General features: G+C 48.9%; 1 protein-coding gene across 1 annotated transcript; it reads right to left on the bottom strand.

The window, feature by feature from the left end:
- Positions 1 to 16,694: 16,694 nt before the first annotated feature.
- On the bottom strand, positions 16,695 to 17,556 carry LOC144129715 (gamma-interferon-inducible lysosomal thiol reductase-like). The gene has a single exon (XM_077663812.1). It carries the CDS (start codon positions 17,554 to 17,556, stop codon positions 16,885 to 16,887), a length of 672 nt encoding a protein of 223 aa, XP_077519938.1. The 3' UTR covers positions 16,695 to 16,884.
- Positions 17,557 to 21,720: the final 4,164 nt, after the last annotated feature.

The following is a 21,720-nucleotide window of genomic DNA, read 5'->3' as shown; positions in this document are numbered from 1 at the left end:
TTGGGACAGCTATGTGGTTGACCTACGCGGAACTCTTGGAACCTACACAGTAACTCAACTCATGATAAAATAAAATGCAATCATACAAGCAGGCAAAACTGCATCAAACCCGCCCCAACACGAGCATGGACGCAGCGGGGGGTCTAAATTGAAATAACAGTAGCGTTTCGAGGAACTTGTGAACTGATGTTTTACTAATTATCTCTAAATCAACTGTTAGCAAATGTCACACACGTTGGTAATCTGTTATGCTAATAGCAACTGCAGGTGACGTTTTTATTTAATACAATTGCTAAACGGTCAAGTTGGTAATGCACTCATGAGGGTAGCTATTGTTTAACCCTTGTTTACTAATCCTCAGATTAATAACGAAGTAGGAAGAGAATTTTTGCAGCATATTAACAAGTACCCATTCTGGGCAATATAGGTATTTGTTATGCCTTTAAGTTCTCTGGTATTATAATAATAAAAGTTTAACTTTACACTATATATGTAGTAAAATCTGCTTATACGAAAAGAAATTTCCAAAAGTTTACAGGCGTATATACAGATAATGTGGCAGTTTAATAACGCTCTTTAAAGTTTCAGGACGCATGACCAGAAATTAGAACTCTCTACTGTCATTCTTTAAGAAATGACGAAGGGATAAGGGACTAAAACAACAGGAAAAGTGAAAGTTGAGAAAATCAAACTTGAAGTTCGTTTTGCTGGATCTGTAGCGAAAACGAAGTATAATATTCAGTACATTCCTGATTAATGGTCTTTGGCGGTCCACGGGTAAGTTTACTTTGAAATTTTGTGCTGCCTTCGCTTTCTTTGCTGCGACATCTTGCCAATTATTGGCCGCCCTCAGGCGCTGCAAATCTTTTCTGGGTGCTTTACACAGAGACCACGATCCTAATGTAAAAATCAGCATCGCTGCAATGCTACCTCTGTTAAAGCCGGTGCAGACAGAAAATCTACTTCGGCTAACTGGCATTGTTCGCTTAGGAGAAAAACAAATCGAGTTTTCGATTAAACAGATCTTATCGCACTAAAGCATCGGACACGGAGACATCCGCACGTGGTGACGGCACGGTGCACTTTTCAACGCATCCCGTAGAGGCATCACAATCACGTGCGGGAAATTCGGATGCAGTACCCGCCATACATGCTGGCGGTGCGGTGGGGTATTTAATGCGCCCTGAAAAAGCGTCGGCACCACGTTCAGGAACCGATCGTGCACTAGGATCTCTAGCACGAAAGAGAGAAACCAGCTGCCACGAAGACTGATCGTTATTTTGTTGCTTGCTCCATTGTTTTTCGAACATGCAGGCAGTCTGGAACTTTTTCCCACTCGCGTACTTTGCGTCACGAGGAGAACTGTGGCACAGCGCCTCAATAAAGGTCACGGCTGCTGCGATGCGCTGCGCTGTTGCGTTGCAGATTGCTGCTACAAATCAGTTCAAGAGCGCCGGGAACTAGTTAAGCCAAAACAAGGTGTTCAAGATATAATCTTGCAGTGTTCTCCTCTAACACACGCTAAAGCCTGCGCCGAGAAAACAAGCGCATCAAGTGGGAACTTAATGCCCATGTAACCTATGCAGCCAACCGCACTGCTATTTATGCCGGTTTTTGATTGTCTCGTTCGCTTCAATTTTTTCTTCAAGAAATGTGGCACGGCACGCCAAGGAGGCTCTGATCTTTCCTGTTTACGTGATACCGAGACGGCGGTGCTCTGTTGTCGGGAAGCCATGGAGTCCGCAATGTGCCAGGGCCGTTACAATTACGATTCGCGCAGAATTTCTGAAGACCGGACGTAGAAGACGCCGTTTTCTACATTTTATAATGCCCACTTCACCATACTATTTTGTCGCAAGAGAGTTGTTGGCAGGAGGATTACAAAAATGTAATGTGAAAATATTTGACCAAAATTACCATTTTATTCGCCGCATCTCCCACTGAAAAAGGTGAAGCTTCCAAAACTTCCGAGAAACAGAGACAGCAGCAACTGAACCTCACGTTTCTGGTATTAGCCAAGTCCTGCGGCACCTGGTGGCGCTGGCAAGAAAAGAGAGTGGAGGCCCAGTATCAGACGCCTCTCCCCAGTCTATTAGAAGCACGTTAGCAAAACGGTCATACAGCCGCACAAACCGAAAAAAGCGAATGGGAAACCAAATCGGCACCATCCTGGAGTCCGCGAAAACACAGTGATGCGTCATTTCATAAATCTCCTTCGTGCTTTCACGATCGATGCCTGAGGATTGGCCCTATTGCGATATTCCGCGGGTCTGGAAAAAGGTCACACCGGCAGTAAAAATTTCGCAAGCTCTGTTGGTGGTGGTGGTGGTGAAACTTGATTACCCGCGGATACAGTGGAGCGACCCGAAGCCGCCCCTCAGTTAAACGACGGCCGCTATCTCTTGGGCAGCGGCGGCGTCTTCAGCCAGCTGGAGGAGCTTGATCTGTGTCCCCGAGTCGGGGCCGAGCATTAGAGCCTCCCAATGAGCAGGGTCAGTAATGAAGTGACTCGCGGGTACACGGAACACGGGCAGTTCCAGATCATACGGTTTAGATTTGCTTTCCCGAATTGAAGGTCTACAATCGGGGGATTGGGTATGCGTTAGTTTGAAGCTTACGGCAGGCTTTGGCCTTTCGTCTGGACAGCGTTTCGTCTGGTCAGTGGAATCTAAGTCTTGCAAGCCTGTAGTGTCGCATGATTTCGCTGTAAGAATAAAACCTGTCTTTGCCGGAGTTTAGGGCAGGCAGGTTGCACGACCCAGCTCGGCGAGACAGTTCGCGAGCTTAGGTTATGAGCCGACTCATTACCACTAAGGAAGAAACGAGTAGGCGTCCAGATTAGGCGAATGCGCCGTGTGGGCTGAGATTTTTGCAGAAGGCGTGCTGCTGCCAGTTATGGTTATACGATTTCGTCTTTCCTAGCATCTCATATCTCCCCCTAAAGTTACTTATGTGGGAAACTTCTGCGCAGTTGTGCTCTTACTCGTCCTTGCTATCGCAACGTCGGCACGCATGAAAAACAGGAGCAGCTAGGTTCAGAGCACACGTCAAGCTCTATCTATTAAGTTAAAGCCATCACTAAATTTGTATAGTGGAGCAATCGATTACTGCCGGCTTTTCTCGCTGCAGCTTTCCTCAGCGGACCAGTCACAACGGTTTCAATACTGGACCTCGCGCATTACTGCGACAAGGGTCGCTTGCGCGATCGTTCGCCTACTCGGGGCCGCTCGCTAGACTGTAACTTTATGGACTTGAAGTAGGAACCGCGTATTCATGTTACGTAGACTGCGAGGAACCGTCGACCGGCCGACACGGCAACTGTTACACAAATGTCTTTAATAAGAATAATGTCCGCGAAAGGCGCAAGCCTAGGAACCGAGTCCGTACGAACAGCGGCGGGTAAGCAGAGGCGTGCACATGAAGGTATGCGTTGCTCACTCGCAAGGAGGTACCAAGTTGGCATAGAGGAGCGCCTTATAGATTTCATGTGCGGCCACATGCATCATCGACATGCTGATGAGTTTTAACATTCATGCCAAGTTGCACTTTCGGTCAAAAACCTGCTAAGGACTAACTAATAAGCCAGAGAAGCTCAGCAGCTAGTTAGCGGAGAAGGCCGTCAGGAATTACTTTAAGTAGATTTGCACGCTCTCATAACAAGGCACTGATATTTCAGTGTCCCCGTAATAGGGACATGCTGCACATAATGATGCGCCTGTATCTGACACACTTCTCTTCGGCTTGCACTAGTCTCACTTATTTGCTTACTCCTCCTCAAGGCTTTGTGGTCAACAGGAGCAAGATTGACAATGTTCCAGTTGTGCAGAATAATGAAATCATATGATCAGGAGAAAACAAAAAATTTAAGCCGTGTGGCATAACTAACAAGCGTGTATTATGGCTTGCTCTATATAGAGGAGTTTGCATCAAATGCATAACTTGACCACACACAGGCAAGGTTACTAACATAGCTATTGACTGTTATGTACCCACATAATCTTTGCACTGCCACTGGAGCTGCGTTTTATGCCTTATGCCTTCACTTTGAGTGGATATACACATGAATAATAATTTTGAATTTTTACTTTTTGCAGCAGTGTTCTCCCGCCTAAAAATGGCATCATTATAATGAGCTCGCTCTAAGAACGAACTTCGTTGTTTTTACATGAGTAAGCATACTCACCTAGAGGCTATGCATGAAGTATTTTTTATTATAAACCACACGAGAACGACCCACAAGTGTTCACTTCAAACAGCCATACGTATCATCACCCTCTCCTAGTTTTCAGCAGGTACGAAAAAGTGTCATTCAGCATCAGTGATGTCATTCCTACTGAACACCAGATTCGATAAATAAATAAATGACACTTCGTACTATAAGTGCGAGGTGTCATTTATTCTTGAGAAATGACTGCCGTTTTATGGCACTCGTTTATCTCAACCATTCCAACCACTACTTCATAGCAGCCACACACATTTACTTGCAAAACATTATCGCCCTTATTAAAGCCCAGTGTAGAAAATGCATACCAACTTCCATCACCAGTATCCACACAACACTGCTGAACGTCCACGCACATTGAAACCTTTAGTGAATAAATTTTAGAGCACTTACATAAAAGCATTGTTCAAGTGAATTCTTGAAGAGCTGCAGAGTACGAACACCAACTCGTTTGAAAGCATTAAAGGGACACTGAGAAGAAATATATCAGATTTTTTTCGTTAGCAAAATCTGATAGGTCGTCATTTCATGGTTTTGTTGCCGCTTGTCCGGGAGCGAGAGATGCATTTATTTCAAAGAAATTTGGATTAAAAGTTGAAAAAGTTTTTCCCGCCGCTCCGATTCAAACTCGAGAACTCTTATGATGTCACGGAGAACTATTATGACGTTATAGGACGGAGTGACGTGAAACATGACGTGAACGCAGACTCCGTGATTTCTGGTTGCTAGTGGTGCAGTCTAGCAGCTGCCGAAATGAAAGCTACTGCCGCCGCACGTTGAATGCATATATCGGGGGTCGCTGCCGTCGCTTCGTTTACGATTGCAACGGCGTCTTGCCAGCATTACGATGGATCCCGTTCCCGTACACGACGACGTAGTTTTCGCAAAAACTCCGGCCTGCATTTCAGCGACCTCAGCCCCACAGAGCGTGCGATGCTTTTGAGGGAGCACGGTTAGGTTAGGCGCCGGCGGGTCGCTTCCCCCTTCATCCGTAAGCAGCCATTGCAAACTAAATATCATAACCCCAGTGCGGGGAGTCGCGAGGGGCCAGGACAAGGTCGGCGCGTTGCACCCATCGGAGGCTGGCTGGGGCTTTGGGGCCAACGGATTGTGATTCCTTGAACGGCGCGGAAGGGCCAAGTTATTTATTTATTTCTTATTGCCACAAAAAACGGGTGGGTGCTCAGGGCGGTCGCGTTTAAAGTTGGCGGCTTGAAATTAAAGCCGGCGCACGACGCTTCAACGGTTTCCTCTAGATCCAACGGGTACACTGGATCGGGCTCTCTCGTACACTTGCATGTGCCTTCAGCTGTGTACTGTGAATGGATTATATTAGCCGAGAGCTCGAAAAGAACAGCTCCGCCCAACTGCCGAAGCTATTGAATTACGTCACAACACGCACCTCGCCGTGGAGCCGAATCAGTCTGGCCGGGCCGGCGGTGGCTGGCGCACTCGGCGCGAAATGGAGACATGCTCCAAGTCTCCGCCAGTGCGGTCCGAGTGCGCCGAAGCCGCCGAACGCGTCGGCGGTCAAGCGCAGTTGGAGTATAGAGGGTCTCGCTTTGGCCGACGTGACGTCGCCGTGCAGCGCGTGCGCGCGCGTTACGCCGGAGCATAAACGCGCCTTAACAGAGCCTGCGCTTAACCGCTAACCAACGTATTCGGTGGCGGCATCTATGAGAGCCACTGATACCGCCCGCCCACTCACTGAATAAAAAGAAAAAAAAAACTCCTGTGCTGATGCTTGAAATCGAACCAGGGCCTTTGCTGTGTAAGGCGGAGACACTACCGCTCGCCACGACGGCTTTTTTTTTCTCTAGTGCCTGGCTTTGGCTCATAGCATTAAGCCAAAAACACTCAACAAAAACACACAAAACGCTATGTATATAGGACACTAAGGGTAGATTTATCAATAAAGGTGCATCTAGTGAATGCACTCTTCCGATGCAGAAATCTCCGCGCTTTCGCAACGTATATCCTGGCCTAACAGAGCTAGGTCATCAGCAATTTTTCTTAACTGCCTTGTACATTGGCCCCCGTCCCTAATAAACGATTTCCGGTAAGTAGGTTGAAGTTGACTGGCACAGCCGGGAACATTTCACCGGGCGAGCGTACGAAAGCACCAGTGCTCTTTATACTGCTAACTCTCTGTACGATCACCGACCATCGTGCCATCATAGTTTTTCATCGACCGTGGCGATCATCAGGCAAGCCTTAACAGGCTCCTTCAAAGGTTAACCAGCACTTGAAGCGGCACTGCTTGCTGTTCGGCGCTTGTAAATCGAGGCGCGTCAAAAACAAAACCACGGGGCACGCAAAGCTCATAGACGAGAAGCGCCATAAAAAATCGAAACTCTCCTGGCCGCCTGTGGCGCAGCCAGGCATCGGTTTTCTTCGCTTCTAACATTCAGGTTGTTTTTTGTCTGCCTTCCTTGCTTGATAAAAGTGCACTATCGGTTTTAAAACAAAACTTACTTCAATATTGAACCGCGCTACCTTCTTTTGTCAGATTCAGAGATTCGCGGCCCCATGTAGGAATGAAAATTCCTCCAAGATGGCGTCTCTTGTTCTATGACGTCGTCACGCTTGTATTTGCGAGATTGGCCTGTGGTGGCGATACCTGTATTTTGTTTCTTGCTATTTTCTGCCTTACAGGAACCTTGTTTTCAGTAAGAGCGGCGTTTTTCTGATCAGCAGCTGGTATTCTATCGATACAAGCCAACTTAATTTCTCCTCAGTGTCCCTTTAAGCTAAATATCTAAATGAGATAGGAAATGTGGGTGGAAATAAAGTGATATGCGTTTTCATAAAGTCGCATGAAGCCTTCTTAAACGTAAAAGTCATATTTAAGTTATGAAACGAAACCAAAGACTACGAGATACAATGCGTGGTTGACATGAGGCTGCAGAAAATGCTTAAATTATAAGCAGGCATTCATTCTTATGGCCTTTCAGTGTATGCTGAACAGATTCAACTGTTATATGGAGTATGACCCTAATTAACAAGATTTATACATTACCGCAAATGTATGATCCGTAAAAGCGTAAAGACGTAGATGCAGGTTCCGTAAAGACGTACTTACGTCTGTTAGTGCGCTTATACAGCCGCCCCGTAGCCGCAAATTCGGTCTTATTCCCGAGCAAAATCAACTTCAGGGGGTGCTGCAAAGTCTGTCAACATGCCATGATTGGGGGTCCACGAATAGCTAGTCGCTTATGAATGTGTGGGCGTTCCTTGCTTGTGCCCAAATTCGCACTGTTTTTTTTTTAGCCTGATCACTTCTTTGCCACTCAGCACTTAATTTTGGCATTCTGGAAGGACACCAGAGGCTATCAGACCGAATTTACGGCGAGGGCATGGCTGTCGATCCTCGTTAATCGGCCGGGAAGAAGCCGAAGTAATCCTGTGTCGACGATATCTGTGACAAACGAAAACGTGTCGGCACCGTGTTGGCAGAGTGCTGTGCAGCTTTATATGAGGTAAGGACGTTGGCGACTTTGCCACTAATTTGCGGGAAAGAAGCGCCGCGCTCACCGGAGGTGACTCTATTCGTCACGCTGTATGTGTGTCACATTAGTTGCTGCTAACTTCGTCGTAGCAATCAGCGGTGAGCACGTAGAGTCGAGGGCGTGTTGTGTTAGAGAACATGCAGCTATCTCTGTAGAGAAGGGGTGGCAAAATAAGTCGGGTTGTGAATGCATGCAAAGCAATCACACAAAAATAAATATGCTGTCTAAGAGATTCATTCTTGCGCGTGGATAGCGCGTTCATAGTGCATTTCGTCGATGTAGTCCGACAAGTATTTTGCGCAATCGACCGTGTCACTTGGTTCTATAGGTCTTGTGAGTTTGCCTGTGCTAACGCTGAAACCGAAGTGGCAACCCTTCAGAGAAAGTTGAGAAAGCGGAAATGGCTGAGGCCGAACACTCTAGCTCTTGTACGTGGGCGTGTACCGTGACAACACGAACGCGATAGGTTTCCAGTCCGAGTGCTGTGCAGCCTTTTATTTTTGTTTGTGTATTCATCAAGCTGTTGGACACTATAAACTCGTTCCCAAGCGAGGGCCGTAGGCGCTCTCGTTGGGCATTCTGCTTAGAAGCCCACCTGTAAACCGGTGTTTACATGCGATTTACACGACACACGTCGAAACACATGCGGACAGAAGCTTAAAGAAGCATAAGTCGATTGTCTTGATTAAGGGGCCTACGGGGCCATAGTCTGTTGTTTTACTTTTCTGAAACTTCACTTATTTTCGTGATAAAATTAAAGAAATATTTTTTTTGTAACGGGGGGTTTGTTACGAGGTACTGGGGCGACGGGAACGGCAACGGCAGCAGTCTGGGATCAGATCGGCAAAAGACACACAAGCGTAGCGCTGGCAAAAACTCTCGAGAACACTGTCACCTCGTCTTCGTCTTTTCAAATCATCCGACGCATCTTCTTCTTTAGCCTTACAATCACCCCGGGGACAAGAGGAGCCATCCTGGCGACTTAGGATGATGGCAAGACGGCGGGGTCGTAGTAGGGCTTGAGGCGCTGGACATGAACGGTCTCCCGTCCTCGGCGGCGGAGATCAGGAGACGGCGTGAGGGGTTCCACGATATAATTGACCGGAGAGGTGCGCTCCAGCACACGGTAGGGACCATGGTACTTCGCAAGAAATTTTGAGGAGAGACCGGGAGTTCCTGAAGGTATCCAGAGCCACACAAGTGCACCAGAAGTGTAGTTCGGTGGGGTTTGGTCTTGGTCGAGGCGGGAGCGCTGGCGATGCTGGGTGTCAGTGGTGAGTGACCGGGCAATTTGGCGGCAGGCTTCGGCGTGTTGCGCGGCGTCGGAAACAGGTCGATATTCGGATTCATCAGGGCGGTAAGGGAGGATAGTGTCGATAGTAGCAGAGGGTTGGCGGCCGTAAAGTAGGAAGAAAGGAGAGAATCCGGTGGTAGACTGCGTAGCGGTATTGTACGCATAAGTAACGTACGGAAGGACGAGATCCCAATTCGTGTGGTCAGAAGCGACGTACTTGGAGAGCATGTCTCCGAGTGTGCGGTTAAATCGCTCAGTGAGGCCATTGGTCTGCGGATGATAGGCGGTGGTAGTTCGGTGAATCGTGTTGCACTCTTTGAGAAGCGCCTTCACCACCTCAGATAAGAACACGCGGCCTCGGTCACTGAGCAGTTCACGAGGTGCACCGTGGCGAAGGATGAATCGGTGCAAAATGAAGGAGGCGACGTCCGTCGCTGTGGCAGCCGGAAGGGCAGCAGTTTCGGCATATCGTGTAAGGTGATCCACCGCTACTATAGCCCAACGGTTGCCGTTTGCAGTGTATGGAAGCGGACCGTATAAATTAATGCCAACGCGGTCGAACGGGCGTGGAGGGCATGGTAACGGCTGCAGCTCAGCAGCAGAACGATGGGGAGGTGTCTTGCGACGTTGGCAGGGAATGCATGCGCGCACGTACTTCATGATAAAGGTGTACATTCCGCGCCAGTAGTAGCGCAGCCGTATGCGGGTGTAGGTCTTGAAAACGCCCGCGTGACCGCTGTGGGGGGCAGCATGGAAGTATGCGCATATCTCCGAGCGTAAGTGACGTGGAATAACGAGCAGCCACTTGCGACCTTCGGAGTTGTAGTTACGGCGATAAAGTAGGGTGTCGCGGATCGCAAAATGGGCAGCTTGGCGGCGGAGCGCACGTGACGGTGAAGCAGCCGTCGGGTTGGCGAGAAAGTCGAGAAGGGAAGCGATCCAGGGATCCATGCGTTGCGCTGAAGGCATGTCGCTGAGGCGAAGCAAGGGCAGAGAAGCGTCGGAGGTGGAAAGGCTGGCGATCTCGGCTGGAAGGGGGCAGCGTGACAGTGCATCGGCGTCTTGATGCTTGCAGCCGGTGCGATACACGACGCGGATATCATATTCTTGCAAGCGAAGGGCCCACCTAGCGAGGCGGCCGGAGGGGTCTTTCAGGTTGCAAAGCCAACAGAGCGCATGGTGGTCGGTCACAACGTCAAAAGGGCGCCCATAAATGTACGGTCGAAACTTCGCGAGGGCCCATACAATCGCCAAACACTCTTTTTCAGTTACGGAGTAGTTGCGTTCTGCTGGTGTGAGTGTGCGGCTAGCATAAGCAACGACGTATTCGTCAAAGCCAGGCTTTCGTTGGGCGAGGACAGCGCCGAGGCCAACACCGCTGGCGTCCGTGTGCACTTCGGTAGGAGCGGCCGAGTCGAAATGGCGCAGAATGGGCGGCGCCGTGAGGAGACGGCGCAAGGTGGTGTATGCGTCGTCGCACGCTGGAGACCACAGTGATAAATCCGCACTTCCAGACAGCAGTTGAGTCAAAGGCGCAGCAATGGACGCAAAGTTGCGAATAAACCGGCGGAAATATGAGCACAAACCCAGGAAGCTGCGCAGGTCTTTGATGGAGGTAGGTTTGGGAAAGTCAACCACAGCACGAAGTTTCGCTGGGTCGGGACTGACGCCCTGCTTAGAGACAACATGACCTAAGATGGTTAATTGACGAGCGGCAAAACGGCATTTTTTTAAGTTCAGCTGCAGGCCGGCGTCAGAGAGGCAGGTCAAGACGTGCTTCAAACGGGAGAGGTGGGTGTCAAAGTCCGGGGAAAAGACCACAATGTCGTCGAGGTAGCAAAGGCATGTCTTCCACTTAAGTCCGCGCAAAATGGTGTCCATCATCCTCTCAAAAGTCGCGGGGGCGTTACAAAGCCCGAAGGGCATCACCGTAAATTCATACAAGCCATCCGGTGTCACAAAGGCGGTTTTGGGGCGATCGGCTTCTTTCATAGGAACTTGCCAGTACCCGGAACGCAAATCAAGAGATGAAAAGAGTTCGGCCCCTTGCAAAGAGTCCAGAGCGTCGTCTATGCGCGGGAGGGGATAGACATCTTTGCGCGTAATCTTATTAAGGCGGCGGTAATCTACACAGAAGCGTATGGAGCCATCCTTCTTTTTGACGAGCACCACAGGCGACGCCCATGGGCTGCTTGAGGGCTGAATGACGCCGCTCTGGAGCATCTTGTCGACTTGGTCTTCAATAACTTGGCGCTCGGCGACAGACACACGATAGGGACGTTGTCGCAGCGGTGCGTGGTCACCTGTGTCGATGGCATGGGTGACAGTGGAAGTTTGGCCCAAGGAACTTCGATGTGAGTCAAATGATGAGCGAAACTGATTAAGTAAAGTGAGAAGCTGTGCCCTTTGCGGCGCTGGAAGGTTGTCGTCGATGGAGCGAAGGAATGCTTCGGTTGAGGAGGGATCGGGCGCAGCAGTAGGTGGGCTGAGTGCGGCTATGGAGAGGTGCGGCGCGTCGTCCGTCTCTTCGCGGATGAGCAGAGACGCGAATGGTTGTACCGTGCCGAGACATTCACCTAGGCGCAAGGCGTTGGGGAACGAGAATGGGTTAGACACGAACAGTACGGAGAGGCCAGCGGATATAGTCAGTTCAGCGTATGGCAGAGGCAGACACTTGCGGTGCAGAAAGATAGGGGACGGAGTGAAGAGGACAGTGTCGTCGCGAAGAGGGCCGCAAGAGAGGGGTACGAGGACTGAAGAGCAGGGAGGCAGGTCAATGTCTTCGGCAACTAGGGCCTTAACACAGGCACCAGGAGGGGCAGTGTCCAAGACAGCTTCGGGCAGGTGAGAGAACTCGACTTCAGCTCGAGCACAATCGATGATAGCAGCATGGCGCGATAGGAAATCCCAGCCCAGGATAACAGCATGAGAACAGCAGGGCAGTACGACGAATTCGACGGCATAAATGGTCCCCTGGATTACAACGCGAGCGGTACACGCTGCTGACGGCTGGATGTTCTGAGCGCTGGCGGTGCGCAGTGAGAGTCCAGCAATTGGCGTCCTTACTTTTCTTAAAGAACTACACAGCTTTGCGTCCATGACGGAAACGGCAGCACCAGTGTCGACAAGCGCCATGACAGAAACGCCGTCGACGGAAATTTCAATGAGGTTAGCGGCTGACGGATGAGGCCTTTCGAAGTTCGTTGTGGACGCAGTTCTCGCCTCAGGAACTGCGGCGCCTAGTTTTCCTCCTGGTTAGCGGTGGGGCGACGTCGCATAGGCGAAATAGACCGGCGTCGTGGAGAAGAGGGCCGGCGGCTGGAGAGGGTAGAACGGTCCGGCGAGGAAGTACGACTTTGCGGCGGCGCAGCTGGTACAGAGTACTGACTCGGTGGGGGCCAGTACCCAGGAGCTTGGGGAGGAATTTCCGCGTCCGGGAGACGACGGCGGCAATGCCGAGCTACATGACCTGGGAGACCACAAAAGAAGCAAATCGGCCGATTGTCCGTTGTGCGCCAGGAATCGCTGACCCTTGGAGTAGGTCGTCGGTAAGCCACTGGCCCTCGCAAATGCGCCGGAGGCGCACTATAGATTGGCGGCTGCGGTCTTGCTACGACATCGGCATATGTCACTGGAGCCGCGACAGGAGGCGGTCTCGCGACGGCTTCGGCATATGTGAGCGGAGCCGCCACAGGTTGTGGTCTGGCGACAACGTCAGCGTATGTCAGCGGAACCGTGACAGGTGGTGACGGATGAGCCGGTGAAAGAGCCTCAGCAACTTGCTCTTGAATTGTATGTCGGAGCGCTGGAGTCAGATATGATGGTCGGTCGTGAGCGCTCGGCAGAAAGGAAAGTTGACGTGCCACTTCTTCCCGCACGAAGTCTTTAATCTGCTGTAGCAGCGAGGGGTCAGGGGAAGGCGTGAGCCCAGCGAGCGACTCAACCTGCTGTGGCCGCTGGCGTGTCAGAATCCGCTGCTTGCGCAACTGCTCAAAGCTTTGACACAGCGTGACGACTTCAGCAACGGTACGCAAGTCGCGCGCTAGAAGCATCTGAAAAGCGTCGTCATCGATGCCTTTCAAGATGTGTTGGATCTTGTCGGCTTCCGACATACGAGCGTTGACCCGCTTGCACAAGTCGACGACATCTTCAATGTAGCTAGTGAAGCTTTCACTAGCCTGCTGAGATCGTTTACGCAATCGCTGTTCGGCTCGGAGTTGCCTGACAGCCGGTCGACCAAATACGTCTGCAAATTTAGTCTTAAAAATGGACCAGGTTTGAATATCTGCCTCATGGTTGCGATACCAGAGGTTAGCCACACCGGCGAGATAAAAGATGACGTTGTTTAGCTTCGTCACATCGTCCCATTTGTTGTATACGCTCACCCGCTCGTACGATGTGAGCCAATCTTCCACATCGTTCTCGTCAGTCCCGCTGAAAATGGTCGGGTCCCGTTGACGAAGAGAGCCGGCACAGATGACAGCCTGGCCCACTTGTACGGCCTGGTGTTGGACGTCCTCAGGCATCGTGCGCGCCGGGAGAGCACGACTACGGAGCTCCAGGGCCGATGTTTTTACCCAGCACCTCCACCAAATGTAACGGGGGGTTTGTTACGAGGTACTGGGGCGACGGGAACGGCAACGGCAGCAGTCTGGGATCAGATCGGCAAAAGACACACAAGCGTAGCGCTGGCAAAAACTCTCGAGAACACTGTCACCTCGTCTTCGTCTTTTCAAATCATCCGACGCATCTTCTTCTTTAGCCTTACATTTTTCATTAATTTCGCTTGCCAACCCCTTTGTGCAGGTATCGTATTTGTATGCACTTATAATTTTTATAGAACATGAAAGAAGACGGGTTACAAACCTTGATTCATTGCCGAGCTTTCCTTCACGCATAATTTTATTTTTATGCAGTTTCAGCAAATCCTATTGTTCCTTCATTTACAGCTAATAATTTTCACTGTTCTGATTGATCGTGTTTTTTTTTCAACAATCCTAGGCCTCTCATCCATGCCCAACTACCTCGCTGGAGGTGTCTAGGCAACAAGCTAAGAAGCTCATGCAGAAGGCTGGAAGTCATCCTGAGGCGTATGTGTGAAATATATAGCACACAAAGCGTGGCAAGAGACAAGTCGAGTCTGTGGCTCGCAGCATTCTGCACTGAAATCTGGTTTGAAATCTCGTACCTGGATTAGCGTAAAGTGTATAGGCTGAACAATGGCACATGACATATTTAAGTGCTAGGCTGTATTGAGCAACGTTACTCTTTACTGTTTGGGACTGCATTGGGAAAAATATTTGTTGCTAGATGAAGTAAAGCATTTTAAGTGCTAAATCTTAGCAGAAGCGACTAAACGCAAAGCCGCGTTTATAAAGTTGTGATTTTAAAGCTGTCACATAAACATAGAGCTCAGCCATTCCATATAGATGTACGTTGAAAAGAAAGGATACAAGAATTATGTCTCAACCAGCTTGAGATTATTTTTATGGCCGATACCTAGGTTTGTAATGTTTGTTTGTGGACATCATGATCAACAGTTGTTATAAAATTCTAGTTTGTGCGGGAGTGTAATAATTCGCAGCTCACCACTCCATTTTCTACCATTAAGAAGTCGTCGTTCATTGGCACTTAGCCAAGCAATTTGTGGAGGCGCTAGCAGAATGACCAGCTTTGGCCACCAGAACCGGGGGTGCCGTTGCGATTCAGTTTCTTGAATGAAATAAAAGGTCTATCATATTGCAGATATAAGCAAGAAAAAACCATCCTTTCCCTGCTTAAGTGGAAAAAACTTGAGTGAACGAATATATTTTCTCAGAATCAAATAATTCCATCCCAAGCAGAGCTGACTTGCGGCACTTCAGTGATAATAGACGAAAAAAATAAAAACGAGAGCTCGAATTAGTATCTTTAAATTTAACACGCAGGTTTTCATTCTGGAGAAGCGCAGAATGAATATAATCGTTACAATAACAGATGCATTGTTTATAACGCAAACACAGCGTTCCACAGAATGCTACTAAGCAAGAAACCCATCATGATGCTGGAGGCGTAAACAAGGCCGATGTTCGATGTCAAATGAACATCGAAAACAAATCACAATTTCGTGATGTGAACTTCAGCCTCGACACAAAGTTACCTGCACAAAGTCAAGAATCCTAGCCATAAAACTCGTGTTGTATATTCGCTACATCAAGAGCACAGCGCATGCCAAACATAAGCGCATTTGCCCCCACGCAGCCTTCCGATTACATACAGTCTCGAACACAAAATAACGTTGTTATATGCTATTTTCTGCAAGATAGCCAATTTATGTCTATTGCCTTACAAGTATGCAGGCCTTCATTGTCCGGCAGGCCAGAGTTGAGTTCCGCTGCTATCGTCTCGTGAATGCGTGCATTCTGCATGTACAGAGGGCAAAATTCAAGTCTAGAACACGTTCTGGGCGTGTGTCGGGCTGAGTACGCGATATCTATGGATAACACATGATTAAAAAAATATGTGGACGTAAGCATCTGCTGTTAAACTGATTAGATTTTATTGTAAATTTTGTAGCGATAGCTACATCACGGTAGCGATTCGAGCCTTCAGCATGGCGGCACCGCCACCCTGTGGCTGTGCCGCCTCGCTGTCGCGTGGTTGGCAATGTGGTTCGGAGCAGCTGCCGGTGGCGCGGCGCCGAGGCTGATCACGTGGTTTGTCACGTGGTTGGTCACGTGACCATGTTCCACTCAGCTAGCTGTAGCTATCGCGTCACTCCAGGCTCAACCAGAGCTAAACCACTGCCAATTTTTTGCCTTCCTGGACGCAGTGGCTTTAGGAGCTGCGGAACACGCAGTTAAGTCGCGCTAGACCGGTGTTTTAGCCCTCTTTGAGCACGTAATGCTGGCAGCTTGTCTTCTCATAGGCCATGGGAAGAGTCTATGGTGCAATCCTGTGACCAGGAAATTCTCACAGCCGCTCCCCGGATTCTACACGTTTGTGGCACGGATGACGCCATTTTCACGGATTCACCTAGATTGAGAGACAAAAGCGATGTTGCCCTGGTCGATTTGGGCCAACCATGGTTAATTTTTTCGTGTGAACAGCAGCAGCCGCGTTTACCTTAACCGCAGTTAACGCCGCGCGTGATAGAGGTATAAGAAGTCAGTGGAAACTGTCGCTAGTGGAACGGTAGCAAGCTGCAGCAATCCCGTGAAACGGGCTATCGCAGAGCACGGGCTTCTGCGCGGCCGTCATCTTTGTCGTCGTGTACACGACAGACGTAACAGGAAGGTCCGTAAATTTTGTGCCGTAAAGTGTTTCTGAACTTTACACTTCAGGCAATTATTAACGTTAGTGTAGTTTAGGCCCAGGAAAATTTAGTTAGAAAATATATATCGAGATTTAAGGCACAGACAAAAGAAGCCGCATTGTTATAAAATGTCCAATGATAGAAAAGGGGCCCCCACCATTTACATTACGAAGAAAAATGCGCCAACAGATGGTGTAACTTGTCCAGCTTTGCACGATTCAGCAAATACGTGGCTTCGCCTTGCTTGTTGGTGCATGGCAAGGGCGATTGCTTCACTTAGTCACAAATAGAAGGAAACTAGAACTCATGGTTCAACCGCAGGAAAACTATAAAGCCCAGAAAAGGACGCGTGGAGGAGCAGAGGCGTTTATTTTGCAACATACAACTTCTTAAACACTTATAATCTCAAGTAACAAAAAAATCGTGAGACTTAAAGCGACAAGGTAGGTGAGAAACGCGTGTTTCACTAGATTATAAATTCACAAGATATCTAAAAGCAATTTACTATTTCGAAATGATCGTGAACCGCTGCTATGTGGAAATCAGTTTGAGTAGGATGAAATGGCTAGTTTGGGAAGCAACGGACGCTACCGGGTTTCTTGCTGCACACTCGCGGAGGTTCTGGTTGCAGAAGCTTGCAGGCGAAGTGAAACAGATCGTGCTCCGCCAAGCTCTCCGTGGTGTCGTTGTGGACTCCGTTGACTTGCACGTAGGGCACCGACTCCATAGGAGGCTTGAGTGCGTGCGTCCTTTTGCCCATCTCGAAGAGAAGCTGCGTCCCTTCTGGTCCTGTGCTGCATTTGTCTAGGACTGGCCAGTAGGTTCCCACCTTCTCCGCACATGGCTGGCCAGCTTTGGTGGGATCTTCCTGGCGAAACATGCAGGCGACGAAGTCCAAAAGTTTTCTAGTGGGGTGAACGTACTTGACAGCGCACGTCTGCACCTCATTGACGTAGCACTCTCCAGGACCATGCTGACACTTGAAGGTAATAGTTCCGTTTACAACATTCGCGGGAGCTTTTCCGAAGGGTACAAGGTCTACATGAAGATGCTCCTCGAGCTTCCCGTATGTTGGCCACAGCTGGTCCAGAAAAATGTCATGGCAGTCGGGACATAGGCCTTCATAGTAGAGGGTGAGGTTGATAGAAGAGGCTAAAGTTGTAGACCATATATGGGGCGCTATTACGAGTGCTCCAAACAGAAGCGCACTCGCCCGAAGATATCCGACAGCCCACATGCTGTTCGAAGCAACCATTCTTGAGGTCCGGTAGTGTGCACTGAAATGTGTCGGGTTGCTGTCGCCTGCTCGTTTCAGTCTATCCAGGGGTAGCAGTCGAACCGTTGGGGCGGGGCGATGTAAATTATCAGCAGGCTCAGCGATCTGCTGCGATAATGAACGCATTTTAGACTTTGGGAGAGGCGAAGATAATTGTCCCGAGGACTGGAGAGCTATTGCAGTCAGCAATGCAGCGCACCCGCTCTCACGAGGTTGTGATCTGTACACCCGGAGCCAAGATACTTTTCAAGGGCCATATGCGATTAGGATCTTAGGAACAGAAGATAAAGAAATACCAGGCAGATAGAAATGGTCAAAAACACTTGGTGGGCCACGGGTACCTCAGTGTCTTGTACATAATCGAATTCCACGACTGTACCGAAATTCCTTATAAGCAGGAGAGTGTAGTCTAGGTCCTTCGTGATCACCACTGCTGTTACTGCGTAAACATGCCAGCAATGTGGGGTCCTGGCATAGAGAGAGCTTTGTTTTTGGCCTTCGCGTAAAATTAACTTTGCAGGAAGCGGTATCAAGTGTGTTAAAATACGTTTGTTACGACTCAATTCTTGGAGGATAAGTACATATGCCCCAACAGAATACGAAAGATGCCAGCTACCGCAGTACTTATCATTGAGTCAATCTCTTCAGCAGGAAAGCATCTGCATGCCGCCGCCTCAGAATCTGATTAAACGCTGGTGCGTTTTAGGAACCCCTTTGCCTTTCGCGAAAGGCTTCTGATTGCACCCCTATCCGCATTCTTTAGGCGGCGTTTCCTCTGCTAAGAAGCAGGTTATTTAACAGCTGGGTTGCACAGAGAGCGGCAGGGCAAGGAAGAAGAATGTGTTTCAGTGTCTTAAATTAGAAAGAACGCCGGTATTGAAGAGCCCTTCAGCTGTCATGTTACGTGAATGACAGACAGTTCGAGATAACACCGCCTTAGCCCTGCTATAAATTGATTGTGAAACCATTGTGGCCAAAGGCGTCGCGCGTTGGAGAGCTCCACGGGAAACGTAGCTCACTTGCAGAGAGAACGTACAATCGAGTTAACGGTATTTGTGCGGCTTAGCAGAGATAGTAAATTTGGTTGAGGTCTTAATATACGTTTGACTGCCTATTTTTGTCAAATGTACTTTAATTTGCCTTTTGTGTGCAAGCGATCAATGCTTTATGGTCCCTTTAGTACACTTCGATTCATCAGTATAAGATGGTACCACACATGTGTTTATGGCTGTTTCTTGTGCACACCTCTGCGTATCCTAGCGCTGCTGTTGCATACGCTCCAGCGCCTCCTGCCACCGAGTTACCGTGCCCTGGTAATAGTGGCACGGAAGTGTGCGCCATCTATCCAAAGCATGCCAAAAGGATAGCCTACTGACGCAGGTGCAGCCACAAGCGAACAAAATAAGCTCGAGCCGAGCGTTGATTATAACATCCTAAGGCTACTATCTTCAGGCTGTCTTCAAGAATTCACGAAAAATGATCAAGTGGAAGGGACATATCATACCAGACATTTACCCACAATATCTCGGTCTTTTCTGGAGTTGGGTACCGAAGACAGATAAATAAAAAGCCAGACGGCTCAGGCATCCGGTTGGTTAAGCTACATGCTGTTGCGTTCGGGCATTCTATCTCTGTCACCAGTGTTGCGTTTGGGCATCCCACCGTGTCACCATTGCTGCGCAGAGCTGAGTGATAAAACGGCCAAGGCGAGGATGAGTTAACGAAACAAGAATATACAAGAGCGTTACTAGTTCGCACAGGGGCCGAGAACGTAGCGCTCTCGCACAAGGGAGCACGGTGATGACCTGGCAGAGCATCTCTCTCGCTTGTTGTTACAGTCTTCCGCTCTCCCCGTCGTCCCGCTTTTATACAGTTGTCCCGTTTTTATAGCCGCGGGAGTCGTTGCAGCAGTCAGCATTTCGAACCCTGCCAACAAGTCGCTCCGTTGGTCGGCGTTAGAATTTGACGAATGGTCGTGAAGGCTCAGGCGTTCAAAATTAGCAGTCGGGAAAGGGCTTCCGGCGAAGCGTTGGCAGAGTCTCGAGCCGGCTCTACCAAGGAAGGCGTTGCGACGGCTTTTCAGCTCCAGTTTTACCTCCAGCCGTCCTAGCCGGTGACAGCAGCGCCACTGAATTTTGCTTACACAACAGATCGGTGCTATCTACAGAGGTCAAGGCCGTCAATGAGCCAGGTAGTCGAAAAGAATCATTTATAAAATTTACTTTGCAGCATTTAGCTGTCGCTCGCGCTGAACCCTGCCCCGACAAAATTCTCGCATACTGCCGGAGCTTGATGCCCACGTGACTCAAGTAGCCAATCGCACTGCAAATTTTTTCCGGTTTGATTTCCTCATTCGCTTCTAATTTTGAGCCAGAAAATGTGGCACTGTGGCTTTCGGATGTTTCGATCTCTCCTCTTCACTGCGATATAGAGATGGTGGTGCTCCGCTGTGCGAAAGCCGCAAAGTTCGGGATGTGCTGGGGCCGTTGTAATCACTATTTGCGCAAAATCTTCGGTGACCGCACGTAAAAAAACTGCATTGTCTATATTTATACTGAAAATTTTGCCATAACACTCCGACACGAGACAGACGCAGATTGTAGGATCATAAAAAATTAATGTAAAATTGAAATATTTTTAAAAAATTGACAATTCTGTTTGGCGCGTGCACCTTTAAGAGCGATAAAACTCCGAAACAACCGAGTGGCGAGGAGAACAACAGCTGTGCTTCACAAGAGCGACTACAATCGCAGTTTGAGGGCGCAGGCGGAGACAGTTCTTCAGCGTCAGAAACCACGTTAATCAGCCATGCAGAATGATTCCCGTTAACGGTGTCACAAAATCGCAAAAAACTGATACCGATACTCGTACAACGAACAGTGCAGAGGTCAATGAATGCACTGCACGTGGCCAACGAAGCTGTCATCCTTGTTTGGAAACTGCAAAAGCGCCATGCCGCGGCTTGAGGCCGAGCAGTGAGGAACAGGTAGGAAGTAAGAAACGTGACAGAGGCGTGTTCTAGTGGAGCGGTGCAAATATAGAGAAGAAAACTCAGGAAAGAGCGTTAAGTCATGCAGCCGGCGTTCGTAAGCCAACCTTTTTCCAGGCACGCCAAAGACGGCCGCACGTGAGTGCGGAGACGCGACGCTGGCCAATGAAACTCACAACCGGGTGTGAGATGACACCAAGTCTCTATTTTTTGCTTTTTATTTCTCCGTGCGGCCGCTTCATTCATGAGCCATGCCAGCGAATCCAGATATTACGTAAGCCGACGGTCCATAGTTTGGCGCCAAGTGGTGACAAATGCGTGAGGTGAAGCATCCAGAGAAGCCCTCGCGAAGCGAGCGTTGCTGCCGACATTCAAATAAAATTGGAGCCTCTGAGCTGGCAAAGGCTTGAAAGCACGTAGTTTATTTCAGCGAAGTTGCGTTCACAAGCGCTCTGGGCGGAAGCCGCATTCATACTGACGGTGGCTCTCCTCAGCGCTCTGTTTAAGTTTGACGAAGTACTTCCCAGATAACGCGCTCGTTTACATCATGACCAACAGACCCAAATGTCATAGAGCAGCACGCGATGATAGTAATTTTTGCAGCCTCGTCCTGTGCAGCGAGAGAAAATAGTCATGTGGTGGCGATGCTATGAATCGACGCTCTGTCTGAATGGAAACATGAACGGTAGAACTTCATCTCAACGATATTATCACCATTCAGGCTACAATGAAGTTTTCATTGTATACAAAGCTCCTTTAGGTACCTTTCTGAATTACATAAGACCATTTCATTGATTTACATTAGAAGTCATGAAAATATCGTGCAAAACTAAAGCGTGCACGGAGTGCATGCAGCTTTGGTATAAATAACGACAGGGGCTACGCACGAATCACAAACTCCACAAGAAGAATGAAGTAAAAATATTAACGCAAGCATTCAGACAAGGACTCATGAACTCTTAACTGGAAATATGATAGCAAATGAAAAGCGGCTGAATTTCTTGGGATTTATTGATTTAATTGCCTTCCCAGATAACATAAAGAATATTTTTAATGCACGATTGATGATCTGAACAGAGAAAGTAGTATAGCATATACATTAAATTTTTATTAAATGTAATCGCTTAGCAATATTA

Source organism: Amblyomma americanum, chromosome 4, assembly GCF_052857255.1.
Source record: "Amblyomma americanum isolate KBUSLIRL-KWMA chromosome 4, ASM5285725v1, whole genome shotgun sequence".
Lineage (NCBI taxonomy): Eukaryota > Metazoa > Arthropoda > Arachnida > Ixodida > Ixodidae > Amblyomma > Amblyomma americanum.
Note: the sequence above shows the minus strand (reverse complement) of the source record. Positions and strands in the feature narration are given on the sequence as shown.